Genomic DNA, 14,420 nt, shown 5'->3' with positions numbered 1-14,420 from the left:
AAAATGAAAACAACATTGAGAAGTAACACTGAGAAGGATGTAACCAGTGAAGTTCCACAAAACTGTATTAGCACCAATTATGTTCCTGATTCATGTAAATGATATGCCTGTGGTAACTGCAGAAGGAAGCTATACAAACATGTTTGCTGATGATGCCAAAATTCAAAGAACTGTAAAAAATTAACACTGCTGCAGAGAGCTGCAAGAGGACCTTAATAAGATGAACGAATGGAGTGATAAATGGTACATGGAATTTAATGCAGATAAATGTCATGCTTTGAATTTTGGAAGAAGTGAGTCACAACCAAAATGGAAATATAAATTAGGAAATAAAAATTAAGAGTGAGAAAGAGAGATTTAGATGTGACAACAAATAATAAGCAAACTCCAGATAATCACATAAATGATAAGGAAGGAAGTATGTATGCCCTATTGGCAAATATGAGAATAGTGTTCAAATACACAGATGAAGAAATGATAAGGAAATTTATAACATCATTCATAAGATCCACATTAGAATATGCAGCAGTAATATGGAACCCACACTTAAAAAATATATTTCCAAACTGGAGAAAGTTCAAAGGGCCGCATCAAGAATAGTACCATCCCTTAGAGGGTTAAGCTATGAAGAAATATTAGAAAAGATTAATTTACCCAAACTAGAGGAAAGAAGGAGATATTATATGATCATGACGTATAAATGTTTGAAAAAAAAAAAAAAAAAAAAGCTCGACACAGAAAATTTGTTTACATGAGGAAGTGAAACAGTAAAAAGACATAAAATGAAATTGTGAAAATGAAGGAGACAAAAACATACAAAAATACAGTTTTCCAAATAGATCTATGGAATTCAGTGCCAGAATAGCTAGTGTGTGCAAATAGTATACATTAATTAAAATTAAAATACGATAATTGGTTACTAAAAGACTGGACACTGCGACCGTGACTTAAATACCAAAATGCTAAAATGCATACAAAACACCCTTCATGGAGAAACAGAACATTACCAAAAACATGTATTTTGAGTGTCTTAAACCTTGTTATGTACCAAAATGCCAAAATGCCTGCAAAGCACCCTATATATGGAAACGAAACATTACCAGAAATGTGTCATATGGGTGTTTTTGAGCATATCAGGCATCAAAGCGCCAAAAAGCATAGAAAGCACCATATATGGGAAAACAAACCAATGTTACTAAAATCGTGTCTTTTGAATGATTTTGAGCTTTTTAGGTACCAAAACACTAATACACATACAAAACACCCTTTATGGAGAAACAGAACATTACCAAAAAAAGGTTGATTTTGAGTATCTTTTTTGCTTATTAGGTACCAAAATGCCACATTGCATGCAACATACTCTATATGGGAAAACAAAATAAAATTACTAGAAATGTGTCATTTGGGTGTTTTGAGCACATTAGGCACCAAAATGCTAAAAAGCACAGAAAGCACCCTATATGTAAAAACAAACATTACCAAAAATGTATATTTTGAGTGTTTTTGAACTTATGTACCAAAATAATATACCGCATACAAAACAATCTATATGGTGAAAAGAAACATTACCAGAAACATGGATGTTTTTGAGCCTGTTAGGCACCAAAATGCTAAAACGCATGCTATACACCCTAAGAAATACAAGTAATGTTGCATGCAATGAAGTTGAAAGATGAAAACTAATGAGAAGAAAAGTGAGAAAAAGGAAGGAAAGATGAGAGAAAGAAAGACAGGGACAGAGTGGGGAGTTGTAGTTGTAGTTGTTGTTGTAGACATGTCACTGATGAGTAGTCAAGCCCGCTACAAGTTCAGTGTGAGATTTTCTGTGCAGAGTCACTTTTCTTCCCCGCATAATTTCCCTACTTCCTGTTGTCTTTTCGTATTGAGCTCCCCCATATTATTTAGCCTACAGAATGATCAGAATGCATCCAGCCCCCATAGTTCAATCACAATTATTTTCTGAAGACAACAGTTTTATTTGTGTAAGCTGGCCTGAGTAAGGCAGGCAGCAGGCAGGGTGGGGTGTATCCCCATTCCCCCCCTCCCCTCTAGCATGAGTCATGTCCTTGTGATGAGCACGAGTATTGTGTTCTCACAGTTCAGTTGTTGGCCAGCTCACTGGAGGAGAGGGTGTGAGAAAGAGGCAGGCCAAGGCTTAGACAATCTGGGTGAATCTGAGTTACCTTTAAAGGATGATTAGATCTATGTTATTATTTGTCTAGTGTGACAGTAAGCCCCCTGCTGATGATAGGCATGAGATAGGTATCTCTGACTGTGGCGCCTTGTAAGTTAAGAGGTAAGTCACAAACAGTTCCTCAGTTGCGTGTGAGTGGAGCATTAGGTGTACTGGAGTAGTCAGTGGACCACCCCCCCCATTTTGTCCATGCGCTGGTTGTTTTTGTCTGCATCGCATTTGTGGTTTTGTCAAATGTTACCGTGTTTCTGTGTTCTTTTAAAGTACAGGAACACAGAGGACTATATTATATTGCTGTGTAGTAAAGTATTCTCCTTCCCCAGGTCATGTCGTTCCTGTGGGGGTGGGGCTGAGGGGGGGCAGAGACTATCTTCTAGGAAGTTGAATATAATATTGCACTGCAGGGGGAGATAGTGTTCTGTGTAAGTGGGGTGGATGTTGTCTTGTTAGTGAGGGTGGTATTCTGTAGAATATTATAATCCTTATATGCATTTGTCGATTGTTGTAGCTATAATTCCTAGAACATGGTTATCAATTCCTTCCCAGCTGGTGAAGTGATCTGGCAGTCATGATGTTCCCTTGCTTATGGAAGGTGAAACAGGCTGGTGACCTCAGTTGTGTAATTCACCACAGGAAGCCAGAAAGACCCTATGGAGGTGAGTCTGAGCTCTACATTATGCTGCACAGGAGGCAGGATAGGGAGGCTGACCCAGGTAGAGGTAGCTGAGAAGAGAAGCAGAACCTCGGCTGCATCCACTACCGTGACTCAGGCAACCTGGGTAACCCAAGTCACCCAGGTCGCCCAAATGAATGGTTTTGCACACCTCTTGGGATACTGTAAATAAATCATCAGTGCTGCCATGGAAACAGCCACATTCTATCCAACTCTGTAGCAGTAAACATGTGGGTGATGCTTATTCACTTGATTTGTATTATGGAGCACTTGCTGTCTTCAGCGATGAGATTCTTTGATGAAGATCTGTTACTAATATCATTAATTACCCATTCCATTTCTTTAATTTTCATTCTTATATACATTTAAGACTCAGTACTTTACTTACTAGTGCATGTCATTGCATGTATGTGGACTGTATTGTAGTCATTTGTAATAAATGAATGAGTATAACACCAATATAAGTATGGGTGGGAAGCCATTTTTGTTGTGACATCATCACGGCACAGAGCATCCCACCTTCTCATTTTGGGTAATACAAGTTACCCGAGCGGGTGACCCAAGTCGTGCAAAGAGAGTTCAGTTGAGAAATGGGCGACCTGGGTAACCTGAGTTGCCCAACTGAATGCTCCACCAGTGTTGTGACTGTCTGTGTACAGGGTGTAAGTCCAGAAGGACCTTGTAACCTGCAGTTGATCCCCTCACCAAGTTATGTAGGTGGTGACTTGGGGAAGCAAGCCAAGATAAAGGCTGCTGTGAGAGGCAGGATTTGTGATCATAACAACAGATAAATATAAGTAAGTAAATACACCACTCCTTTCAATCCTCTCCACACTTCTCTCATTATCATTTATGCAGTCATTAACATAATTTCAAAAAATTTTCTCATTTCCTTCTTCTTTCCTTTTTTCCCTGCTTCTTTAATCTGCAACACACAGCACTCCTTCTACTTCCTACCCAACTTCATTCTCATTAAATAAATAACATAAATTACTTAAAGTTATGTTGGATAACAGAAATGAACAAATAATAATACAAGTTAAGTTCTAATCTTGTACAAGTAGATAAATACTAAGACACTCACCTCCTGGGTGGTTAAAGGTAGAATTTCCCTCTCTCTCAGAAGCTCAATTAAAAGAGGAATTCTATGACCTGAAAATATTTGTTCAGAACATCAGGTACAAAAGTACATTAGTATCAATAACCATTACATATATATATATATATATATATATATATATATATATATATATATATATATATATATATATATATATATATATATATATATATATATATATATATATATATATATATATATATATATATATATATATTCTTAAACAAATAATTCTTTTCTACTAATGTGAGATACCACTCAATAATGAAACATAAATATACAATAGGAATAAAAAAAATGACAATTATCTTTTGTTCAAATCTGCAAGTTGCTGTTTCATCATTCATGATGCTGAAGTGGTTTGCTGACTCATTATGTAACCAAGAGGTTACTACCAGTTCTAACCTTTTTTATTTTATTTTTTTCTTTCAAATGGGGTTTTAGAGAGAGAGAGAGAGAGAGAGAGAGAGAGAGAGAGAGAGAGAGAGAGAGAGAGAGAGAGAGAGAGAGAGAGAGAGAGAGAGAGAGAGAGAGAGAGAGAGAGAGAGAGAGAGAGAGAGAACTCTTGCTTCTAGAAAAATTGTTTTAAAAACTTGATGATGGCTGTGAAGTAATGTTTTCAGTTTTAACCTAGTGAGGCAGTCTCCCTTGATGTCTCAATTTTTTGCCACTGAGCTACCCATCTTTTCTTCATTTCTTAAGTATGGCAACCCATTACTTTTGAAAAGCATTCAATTAGAAATAAATATTTCACAAAAGTTCTCTTCACAATTTAAAACATCTATTCTACTTAGTATTACATTCAACCCCATTATGCAGATAAGAACCCAAGAACATCAAGTAGCACTGATTACTTAAAATCTTTAATGACAAATTAAGTTCAAAAGCAAATAAATTTGCAAATCCCTCATTCAGATCCCTGTGGGTGTCAGATATTATCAATTACATTCCTAATATCTATCTACAATGAAAAGACAAGTTTAAAATAAAATGTTTATGAATCCCTAATTTAGAATACTTTGGGTTAATGGGGTTCATAATTTCCAATTTTAATGGAATTATAGTAATATCCTATTGAAGTGGTTAAGGGTCCATACAGAAATCAAATTCTCAAAAGAATGGAAAATTAAAGTAAATGGATGGAAATGGAAATGAATTTCAGTACGTTGGTTCAATTACCATATGTAATCATGAAAAATATAAGGTGTAAAAAGAGGGTTGTGAAAGAATAAAAAACTGGCTGGATTTCTTGGGCATATGAAGAACTGTAGGCACAGAGGAAAAAAGAAAAAAAAAAAGGGGGGTCTGTGTGATATGCCAACATTCATACATGCAAGTGAAATTTGGTTATGGAATGAAGAAACAAAGATAAAAAATTCATGCACTTGAAAAAATGTGCAAATAATGTGGCATGAAATGAAAGTGTATCAAATCTATTATGTCAAGCAAAGGTGGAAGAATGAAATGTGTAATGGTTGAGGTCAAACACAGTGCCCTAGGGTGGTTTGGCCACAATAAAAGATCTAGATGTGGACAGTACAATAGAAGGATACGGTACTGCATTATGTGAGAGAAAAAGGCAAGGAAAGAATGATAAGACCAAAGCATTAAGGAGGGGATTTAAGGACAAGAAAAATAGATACTCTTCTGTCACAGACATTGTCTAGGGAAGAGATACAGTTAGACTGATTGATGCTATCTCAATTCTAGAGTATTTTAAAACTTTACAGGAAATATACTCTGCTTAAATGTTTGTTAAAAATAAATTTGGCAAATAAAATGCACTCTTGTGTTATGATCAAATGAAGAACTACACTCTCCATTACAAACTATTGAAAAATTGAAGTATTATAAGTACTGGAAGTAGATGTGACCTGGGATCAAATCCAGATCTGGCTGACTGAAAGGATAAGCCTTGACCAAATGGACTGTAGGGTATCTCATGGCCTATCCAGGTTTGGCATATGTTTCTGCATTCTGCCATGGTATTACATGACTCTTCCTTCTATATTACTCTGGTGTTTTGTTAGTTCAATGTGCAAGCATACATAGATATCCAAACAGTCCAAGGCATACCTATGAAAAGTGTGGTTATGATCTTTGCATAATTTACCACAATATACACAAGGAACACTTTGCTCTATCCTTGTTTCCTCTCTGTTTGGAAGAAATCAATACCTGGCTGATTTGACTTTACCACACCATCTTGAGCTTTTCAAACTAAGCTTTATCACATCTTTACCAAATCTTCACAAGAACATCCCATTGTCATACTGTTAATGTCATGAATGAATAAAATCTATGTTCTTTGTTACAAATTAGTAAGAAATACCATTTTCTGAGATTAAATATTTTTTTACTTCCCTGCTTTTTATATTAGCATTTACAATGTTTCTCACTACCCAGCCATCTAATCCCACATTCAAAACAAATTCATCTGTATTCCAACATATGGCAACCTCTGGTAGCTCATAACAATCCTGCCTCCCTTAGCTGAGACTGTCATTCTTTCTTGATGCAAGGCAAAAAGCAGGGACGATGGGAGGGTTAAGTATATAAGAGGCAGGTAGGTGAAAAACATATTTTATTTCTGAAAATGTTATTTGTTTCACATACAACCTGCTTCTTATATCAGCAGATTCCCATATTACAGGAGGAGGGTTATCCCATTGCAGTAGAATACGACAAAGAGTGAATGGTCCACATTATAACTCTGTTAAGTCTCACCTAGAGTTAGGATCCTGAGACATGAGAGAGTATCAAGGAGGCTGCATCATGGCTTAAGGAATGGACTGCTGGCTTCCTCAGTGATTATCTAGGGGAACCACAGGCAGCATGGGGCCCTAAGCCAATTAAGTGTCCTGTAGTCACCATCCGTCCCCAACTCAAACCATGGTAAGTGTAGGGGAAGTGAGAAAGGCACAAGGAAGTGCTACAATGAACTTCTCTTCATTGTATTGTTATAAGAGGATGGCATCCTTCAGGGAGCTAAGCCACAAGAACTGCCATGACACCAATTAACCAGACCTTGACACTTAAGGCAATTTGCTTCCCTGAAAGATAGACATGCTGAGAGTGGAGGTAAGCTGCCAAGTCCCCAGCAGCAACTACTTGTCTCCAGGCAAAAACATTTCCCTCTTGCCTCTGAATGTCTCATAAGCAGTAGTCCATAAACACAGAAAGGGTCTTCAAGCAGGCTGCTTCTAAGATGGAAGGGATGGACCTATTCTTCCAGAGAAGCATAGATGTGGTGATGCCCCTAATGTCAAGAGCCCAGACCTTAAATAAAGGGCATAGGGCTTCAGAAATAGACTCATGGCCCATATTAATTGTATCCCCCCCCACCAAAAAAAAAAAAAAAGGAGACTGCCACCTTAGACATTGGTCAGACAAAAAAAATTCCTGGGGCTGGACAATGAGGAAGTCACCTGACGATACTTGTCTAAGGCCTTCACAGGATAAAGAAGACGTTCCTCATCTTCTTGTCCCACAAACAAAGAAAGACTGCACATTCAAAATCCCCTAGGGATGGGGTTAAGGTCTGTTTCTGTTTTTGCCACAAATTCAGAAAAGTAAGACAAAAATGAAATCCTCCCTCCACATGGCTGTGACCTTTGACAGGTCATGAAGCTCACCAACCCTCTTGGCCATTGCTAAAAGTACAAAAAAAAAGCTTTCCTTGTTAGATCACATAAGGATGACTGATGTAAAGGTTCAAAGGAGGGACAGGTTAAGGCCTTGAGGACAACATCTACATTCCATGAAGGAGCTTTGCAAGATGTGTGATTAACTGGTGCCATACAAGCCTCTATGACTTCCTGGAGAACTGGGTCCAAAGAAAGATCACAGCCCTAGAGGAAGAACACACCATTTAACACAGCCTTATATCCTTTATTGGCAGTAACTGACAGATTGCACTGTTGTCTTAGATAGACTAAAAAATCAGCACAATTTTGAATGGAAGGATTAGAGACAGTGTGACCCTTCTTCTTGTACCACTCCCTGAATCTCTTCCACTTTTATTGGTAGTTCATAAGTGTGGAAGGTTGTTTAGATTTTGCCAGGAATTCCAAAACTCGGGAGGAATAGCCTTAGTGTCTGAGGACTCACTTGTTAGTTTCCACGTGGCTAACTGCAGCATGGAGAGAACCTGATGGAATCTGTGAGTGTGTGGCTAGCAAAGAAGGTCCTTGTGCTGTGGAAGGCACCAAAGGAGTGTCCACTGAGGCCTGTGCAAGATCTGGGAACCATTCTCTCTGCAGCCAGAATGGTGCAATCTGGATGAGGTTGGTGTGACAGGCAATCCTCAGCTTGTTGAGAAGCCTCCTGATCAGTGGGAAGGGGGGAAAGGCGTACAGATCCTGATAATCCCAGCTGTACATGAAAGTGTCTGTGGCTATTGTCACTGGATCTTGGGATGGGGAAACGAAGTTTGGAAGCCCACAGTTGAGCCATGTTGAGTTGATCCGCAATGGGATAACTCCAAAGCCTCCAGAATTGACTGCATATGTCCTGATGAACAGTCACACACACACACACACATACACACACACAAAAGAAAGGGATTCTTTTGAAGGTTTTGCTGGAGAAGAAAGAGAACTAAATTATAGACTGCAATGCAGAAAAACTTTGTATATGGAAGAAATGATGGACAAGTTATTGGAGAGAATAAAGACATTGGAGACACACCAGAAGACAGGTGAGGAGTTGGTGACTATTACAGCAAAGTTAAGAGAGATGGAAGATAAAAATTAAAAGTTAAAGGTGGAAAATGACTGTTTGAAGAAACAAATAAAGGAAAAAGTAGAAACCATTCAGAAAGGAAATGAGGAAATGAAGGCAAGCGGATGTGGATGAAGGATGTGGAAATGAAGCAAAATAAGTGGTTAAATGAATGTAAATTTGAAGAATCACTAAAGAAAATAATAGAACAAGAAAATGAGAAAAAAATCTGAGACAGAAAGTGGTAAATGTTATTAAAGAAAAGTTAGTGAGAGACACTGTAAGAAAATATAAACAAATAATTGTATTTGGTTTAAAGGAAGAGAAAATAGTAAGCAGAATTCAAAGAGAGGAAAAGGAAAAGAACCTGTTGAATAAGTTACTGGAGAAAGTGACAGGTGAAAACATTCAGGTAGTAAAGCAAATGGAAGAGTTCCATAGAATTGGGAAATATGAAGAAGAAAAAATGAGATCCATAAGAATAAGGTTTGCAACACAGTTACAAGCAGAAGAGGTAATTAATGAGTCTTGGAGGTTGTCTGGAGATGAAGAATATAAGAATGTATGGATAAACAGGGATATGGATGAGATTGAGAGGTTGAAGCAAAAGGAGTTGGTAAATGAGGCTAAACAAAAAAAAGAACAATGAACAGAGAAGTTTTTCTGGAAAGTAAGAGATATAAGAATAAAGAAATGGTACATCAAACAGTAAGTAACGTATGTTGTACTAATATAAATGGATTAATGTCAACAAAGATGGAATTAAATGAGTTATTAAATAGAACTGCACCAGATGTTGCTGTATTATGTGAGACAAAATGGAAAAATGAATGGGGAACTCCAGACATTGGTGATGATAAATATGATTTATGGATGAGAAATAGAAGTGACAAGGGAGGAGGGGGAGTGATCATTATGACGAAAAAGTGTTTAAGTGGAGAGGGTAATAAAAAGTGAAGACGTCTGAAATTCTACAAGTGATGATTAAAAGTGGAAATGGAAGGATAATGAATTATGTAGGAGTGTATGTGCCACTTATGACCAATGCTTGGCAAAAAGAAGAACATGAAGAGATGTTGGTAGATGTGTTAAAAGATCTTGAAAAGATAGTGATGAAAAGTAGTGATCTAGTTATTGTTGGTGATTTTAACTGTAAAAAGATAAATTGGGAAACACTGACAACTACTGGAAGTGAAAACACATGGAGTGATAGACTGCTAATAGACTTAATGACTCAATGGGTACATTGTGATACAAAATTTAGTGGAAGATATAAACAATCAACACTTGATTTAGTGTTTACCAAGGACATGGAAATTATTGAAACTATACACTGTGATAGCCCTCTAGGTAAAAGTGATCATGTGTTGATGGAATTTAAATTGAAAAATGAAAATGTAATCATTGATGAAAACTATAAGGTGAAAAGATTTAAATATAGTAAAGCTGATTTTGAAAAATTAAGAAAATACTTTGTTTTTGTGGACTGGAAAGACTTTGAAGACACATAAGATATTCAGGAAAAATGGGATGAATTTATAAGGATATATAATTCTGCTGTGGAGAAATTTGTACCTAGAGGAGGAGTAAGATGTAGAAAGGGTAAAGAATGGTTCAGTACAAAATGCAAAGAGGCAAGAAATTGTAAGCTAAATGCTTGGAATAGATGGAAAAAGAGGAAAACTGAGAGCAGATGGGAGGAAAATACTGATGCTAGAAATAAGTATGCTGAGATAATAAGATTGGTGAGAAGAAATTATAAAAGAGATATAATGGATAAGTGTATAAATGAATCCAAACTATTCTTTAGACATATTAATGGGAAGATGAAGAAGAAGGATGGTGTATCAAGATTGAAAGTTGAAGGAAAAATCTATGAGGATGTGCAGGCCATGGCGGAGGTTATCAACAATAGTTTCAGACTGGTATTTAATGTGGAAGGGGAGTTTGATGCTGGAAGGGATAAGTTGGGAAGGAATACAGTCAGTTATGAGGAAATACTTAAGATGGTGGAAGAACTTGATGTAAATAAAGCAACTGGTCCAGATGGAGTATCAAACTGGATACTGAAGGAATGCAGAGAACTGGCTGATAAAATTCAGTCTAGTGGTGACATCACTATCACAGGGAAGAGTACCAAAAGATTGGAAGAGAGCAAATATTACAGCAATATTGAAAGGATGAAATAAGGTAAACCCACTAAATTATAGACCAGTGTCCTTGACTAGTATTGTAGGAAAACTATGCAAAGGGACAAAAAGGAAAGATGGATGGAACATTTGGAAACAGATAAAGTTTTGGTAAACTGTCAATTTGGATTTAGGAGGGGAAGATCATGCTCCATGAACTTGTTGTTCTTTTATTCAAGGGTACTCGATATTAAAATCCACTAAATTATAGACCAGTGTCCTTGACTAGTATTGTAGGAAAACTATGCGAAAGAACAGAAAAGGAAAGATGGATGGAGCATTTGGAAACAGATAAAGTTTTGGTAAACTGTCAATTTGGATTTAGGAGGGGAAGATCATGCTCCATGAACTTATTGTTCTTTTTTTTTTTTCTTTTATGTAGGAAGGACACTGGCCAAGGGCAACAAAAATCCAATGAAAAAAAATGCCATTGAAATGCCAGTCGCATAAAATGATCAAAGCAGTAGTAAAAAATTGATGAATAAGTGTCTTGAAACCTCCCTCTTGAAGGAATTCAAGTCATAGGAAGGTGGAAATACAGAAGCAGGCAGGGAGTTCCAGAGTTTACGAGAGATAGGGATGAATGATTGAGAATACTGGTTAACTCTTGCGTTAGAGAGGTGGACAGAATAAGGGTGAGAGAAAGAAGAAAGTCTTGTGCAGTGAGGCCGCGGGAGGAGGGGAGGCATGCAGTTTGCAAGATCAGAAGAGCAGTTAGCACGAAAATAGTGGTAGAAGACAGCTAGAGATGCAACATTGTGACAGTGAGAGAGAGGCTGAAGACAGATAGAGGAGAGGAGTTGATGAGATGAAAAGCTTTTGATTCCACCCTGTCTAGAAGAGTAGTATGAGTGGAACCCCCCCAGACATGTGAAGCATACTCCATACATGGACGGATAAGGCCCTTGTACATAGTTAGCAGCTGGGAGGGGGGTGAGAAAAACTGACGGAGACGTCTCAGAACGCCTAACTTCATAGAAGCTGTTTTAGCTAGAGATGAGTTGTGAAGTTTCCAGTTCAGATTATAAGTAAAGGATAGACCGAGGATGTTCAGTGTAGAAGAGGGGGACAGTTGAGTGTCATTAAAGAAGAGGGGATAGTTGTCTGTAAGGTTGTGTCGAGTTGATAGATGGAGGAATTGAGTTTTTGAGGCATTGAACAATACCAAGTATGAAAAGACGTGGAAAAGTACAGGGTGGTATCATCAGCATAGGAGTGGATAAGACAAGAAGTTTGGTTTAGAAGATCATTAATGAATAATAAGAAGAGAGTGGGTGACAGGACAGAATCCTGAGGAACACCACTGTTAGTAGATTTAGAAGAACAGTGACCGTCTACCACAGCAGCAATAGAACAGTCAGAAAGGAAACTTGAGATGAAGTTACAGAGAGAAGGAGAGAAGCCGTAGGAGGGTAGTTTGGATATCAAAGCTTTGTGCCAGATTCTATCAAAAGCTTTTGATATGTCCAAGGCAACAGCAAAAGTTTCACCAAAATCTCTAAAAGAGGATGACCATAAGAACATAAGAACATAAGAAATAAGGGAAGCTGCAAGAAGCGACCAGGCTTACACGTGGCAGTCCCTGTATGAAACACTCCTACCTATTTCCATCTGTTATCCCCATCCATAAACTTGTCTAATCTTCTCTTAAAGCTCTCTAGTGTCCTAGCACTAACTACATGATTACTGAGTCCGTTCCACTCATCTACCACTCTATTTGAGAACCAATTTTTTCCTATCTCCTTCCTAAACCTGAATTTTTCAAGCTTGAACCTGTTATTTCTTGTTCTACCCTGGTTGCTGATCCTAAGAATTTTGCTTACATCTCCCTTGTTATAACCCTTATACCACTTAAAGACTTCTATCAGGTCCCCTCTTAACCTACGTCTCTCTAGAGAATGTAAATTTAACCGCTTCAACCTCGCTTCGTAAGGAATACTCCTCATCCCCTGTATTCTTTTAGTCATTCTCCTCTGTACTGATTCTAATAGACCTATATCTTTCCTGTAATGTGGGGACCAGAACTGCACAGCGTAGTCTAGATGAGGTCTGACCAGCGCTAAGTATAACTTTAATATTACTTCCGGCCTTCTACTTTTAACACTCCTAAAAATGAATCCTAGTACCCTATTTGCCTTGTTTCTGGCTTCTATGCATTGTTTCCCTAGACGGAGTTCAGAGCTAACTATAACTCCTAAATCTTTCTCGTACCCTGTACCTACCAGAGTTTGGGTGTTTAATGTGTACCTATTGTGTGGGTTTCCTCTACCTACGCTAAGCACTTTGCATTTATTGATATTAAATTGCATTTGCCATCTTTCCGTCCATTCATTCATTCTATCTAAGTCTGTCTGCAAGACTCAGTAAGGAAAGCCAGAAGATCACCAGTAAAGCGGCCTTGACGGAACCCATACTGGCGATCAGATAGAAGGTTGTGAAGTGATATATGTTTAAGAATCTTCCTGTTGAGGATAGATTCAAAAACTTTAGATAGGCAGGAAATTGAAGCAATAGGATGGTAGTTTGAGGGATTAGAACGGTCACCCTTTTTAGGGACAGGTTGAATGTAGGCAAACTTCCAACAAGAAGGAAAGATAGATGTAGACAGACAGAGCTGAAAGAGTTTGACTAGGCAAGGTGCAAGCACGGAGGCACAGTTTCGGAGAACAATAGGAGGGACCCCATCAGGTCCATAAGCCTTCCGAGAGTTTAGGCCAGCGAGGGCAAGGAAAACATCATTGCGAAGAATTTTAATAGGTGGCATGAAGTAGTCAGAGGGTGGAGGAGAGGGAGGAACAAGCCCAGAATCATCCAATGTAGAGTTTTTAGCAAAAGTTTCGGCAAAGAGTTCAGTTTTGGAAATAGATGTGATAGCAGTGGTGCCATCTGGTTGAAATAGAAGAGGGAAAGAGGAAGAAGCAAAGTTATTGGAGATATTTTTGGCTAGATGCCAGAAGTCACAAGGGGAGTTAGATCTTGAAAGGTTTTGACACTCTGTTAATGAAGGAGTTTTTGGCTAGTTGGAGAACAGACTTGGCATGGTTCCGGACAGAAATATAATGTGCGTGAGATTCAAGGGTACTCGATATTGTACAGGAGAGAGACAGATGGGTGGATGGTGTCTACTTAGACTTGAAGAAAGCATCTGACAAAGTACCACACCGAAGATTGCTATGGAAGATAAAAAATTATGGAAAAATTGGAGGAAGACTGCTGGAGTGGATGGAGGATTATCTGGATGATAGAGAGATGAGAACAGTAATACAAGACCAGAATCCATCTTGACTGAAAGTAACTAGTGGTGTCCCACAGGGATCAGTGTTTGGACCAATAATGTTTGTAATATATGTAAATGACATAAAAGAAGAAACAAGACAGTTATATGAACTTATTTACAGATGATGCTAAGCTGATGAGAAGGGTAGAAAATGTAAATGACTGTATGGTACTGCAAGATGATTTAAATAAGATAAGTAGATGGAGCAAATCTTGGCAAATGAAATTCAAGTAAATGTAAAGTAA

At 37.9% G+C, this 14,420-nt stretch overlaps 1 protein-coding gene across 2 annotated transcripts in view; it reads right to left on the bottom strand.

Moving 5' to 3' along the window:
- Positions 1 to 14,420, bottom strand: part of LOC135113200 (centrosomal protein 43-like) — a 155,151-nt gene that overhangs the window by 93,221 nt on the left and 47,510 nt on the right. For both annotated transcript variants that reach the window (XM_064028337.1, XM_064028336.1), the window contains one exon: positions 3,952 to 4,019. In XM_064028337.1, coding sequence (XP_063884407.1) covers positions 3,952 to 4,019 — 68 coding nt within the window. The remainder of the gene's footprint in view (positions 1 to 3,951; positions 4,020 to 14,420) is intronic.

Source organism: Scylla paramamosain, chromosome 25, assembly GCF_035594125.1.
Source record: "Scylla paramamosain isolate STU-SP2022 chromosome 25, ASM3559412v1, whole genome shotgun sequence".
NCBI classification, from domain to species: Eukaryota; Metazoa; Arthropoda; class Malacostraca; order Decapoda; family Portunidae; genus Scylla; species Scylla paramamosain.
Note: the sequence above shows the minus strand (reverse complement) of the source record. Positions and strands in the feature narration are given on the sequence as shown.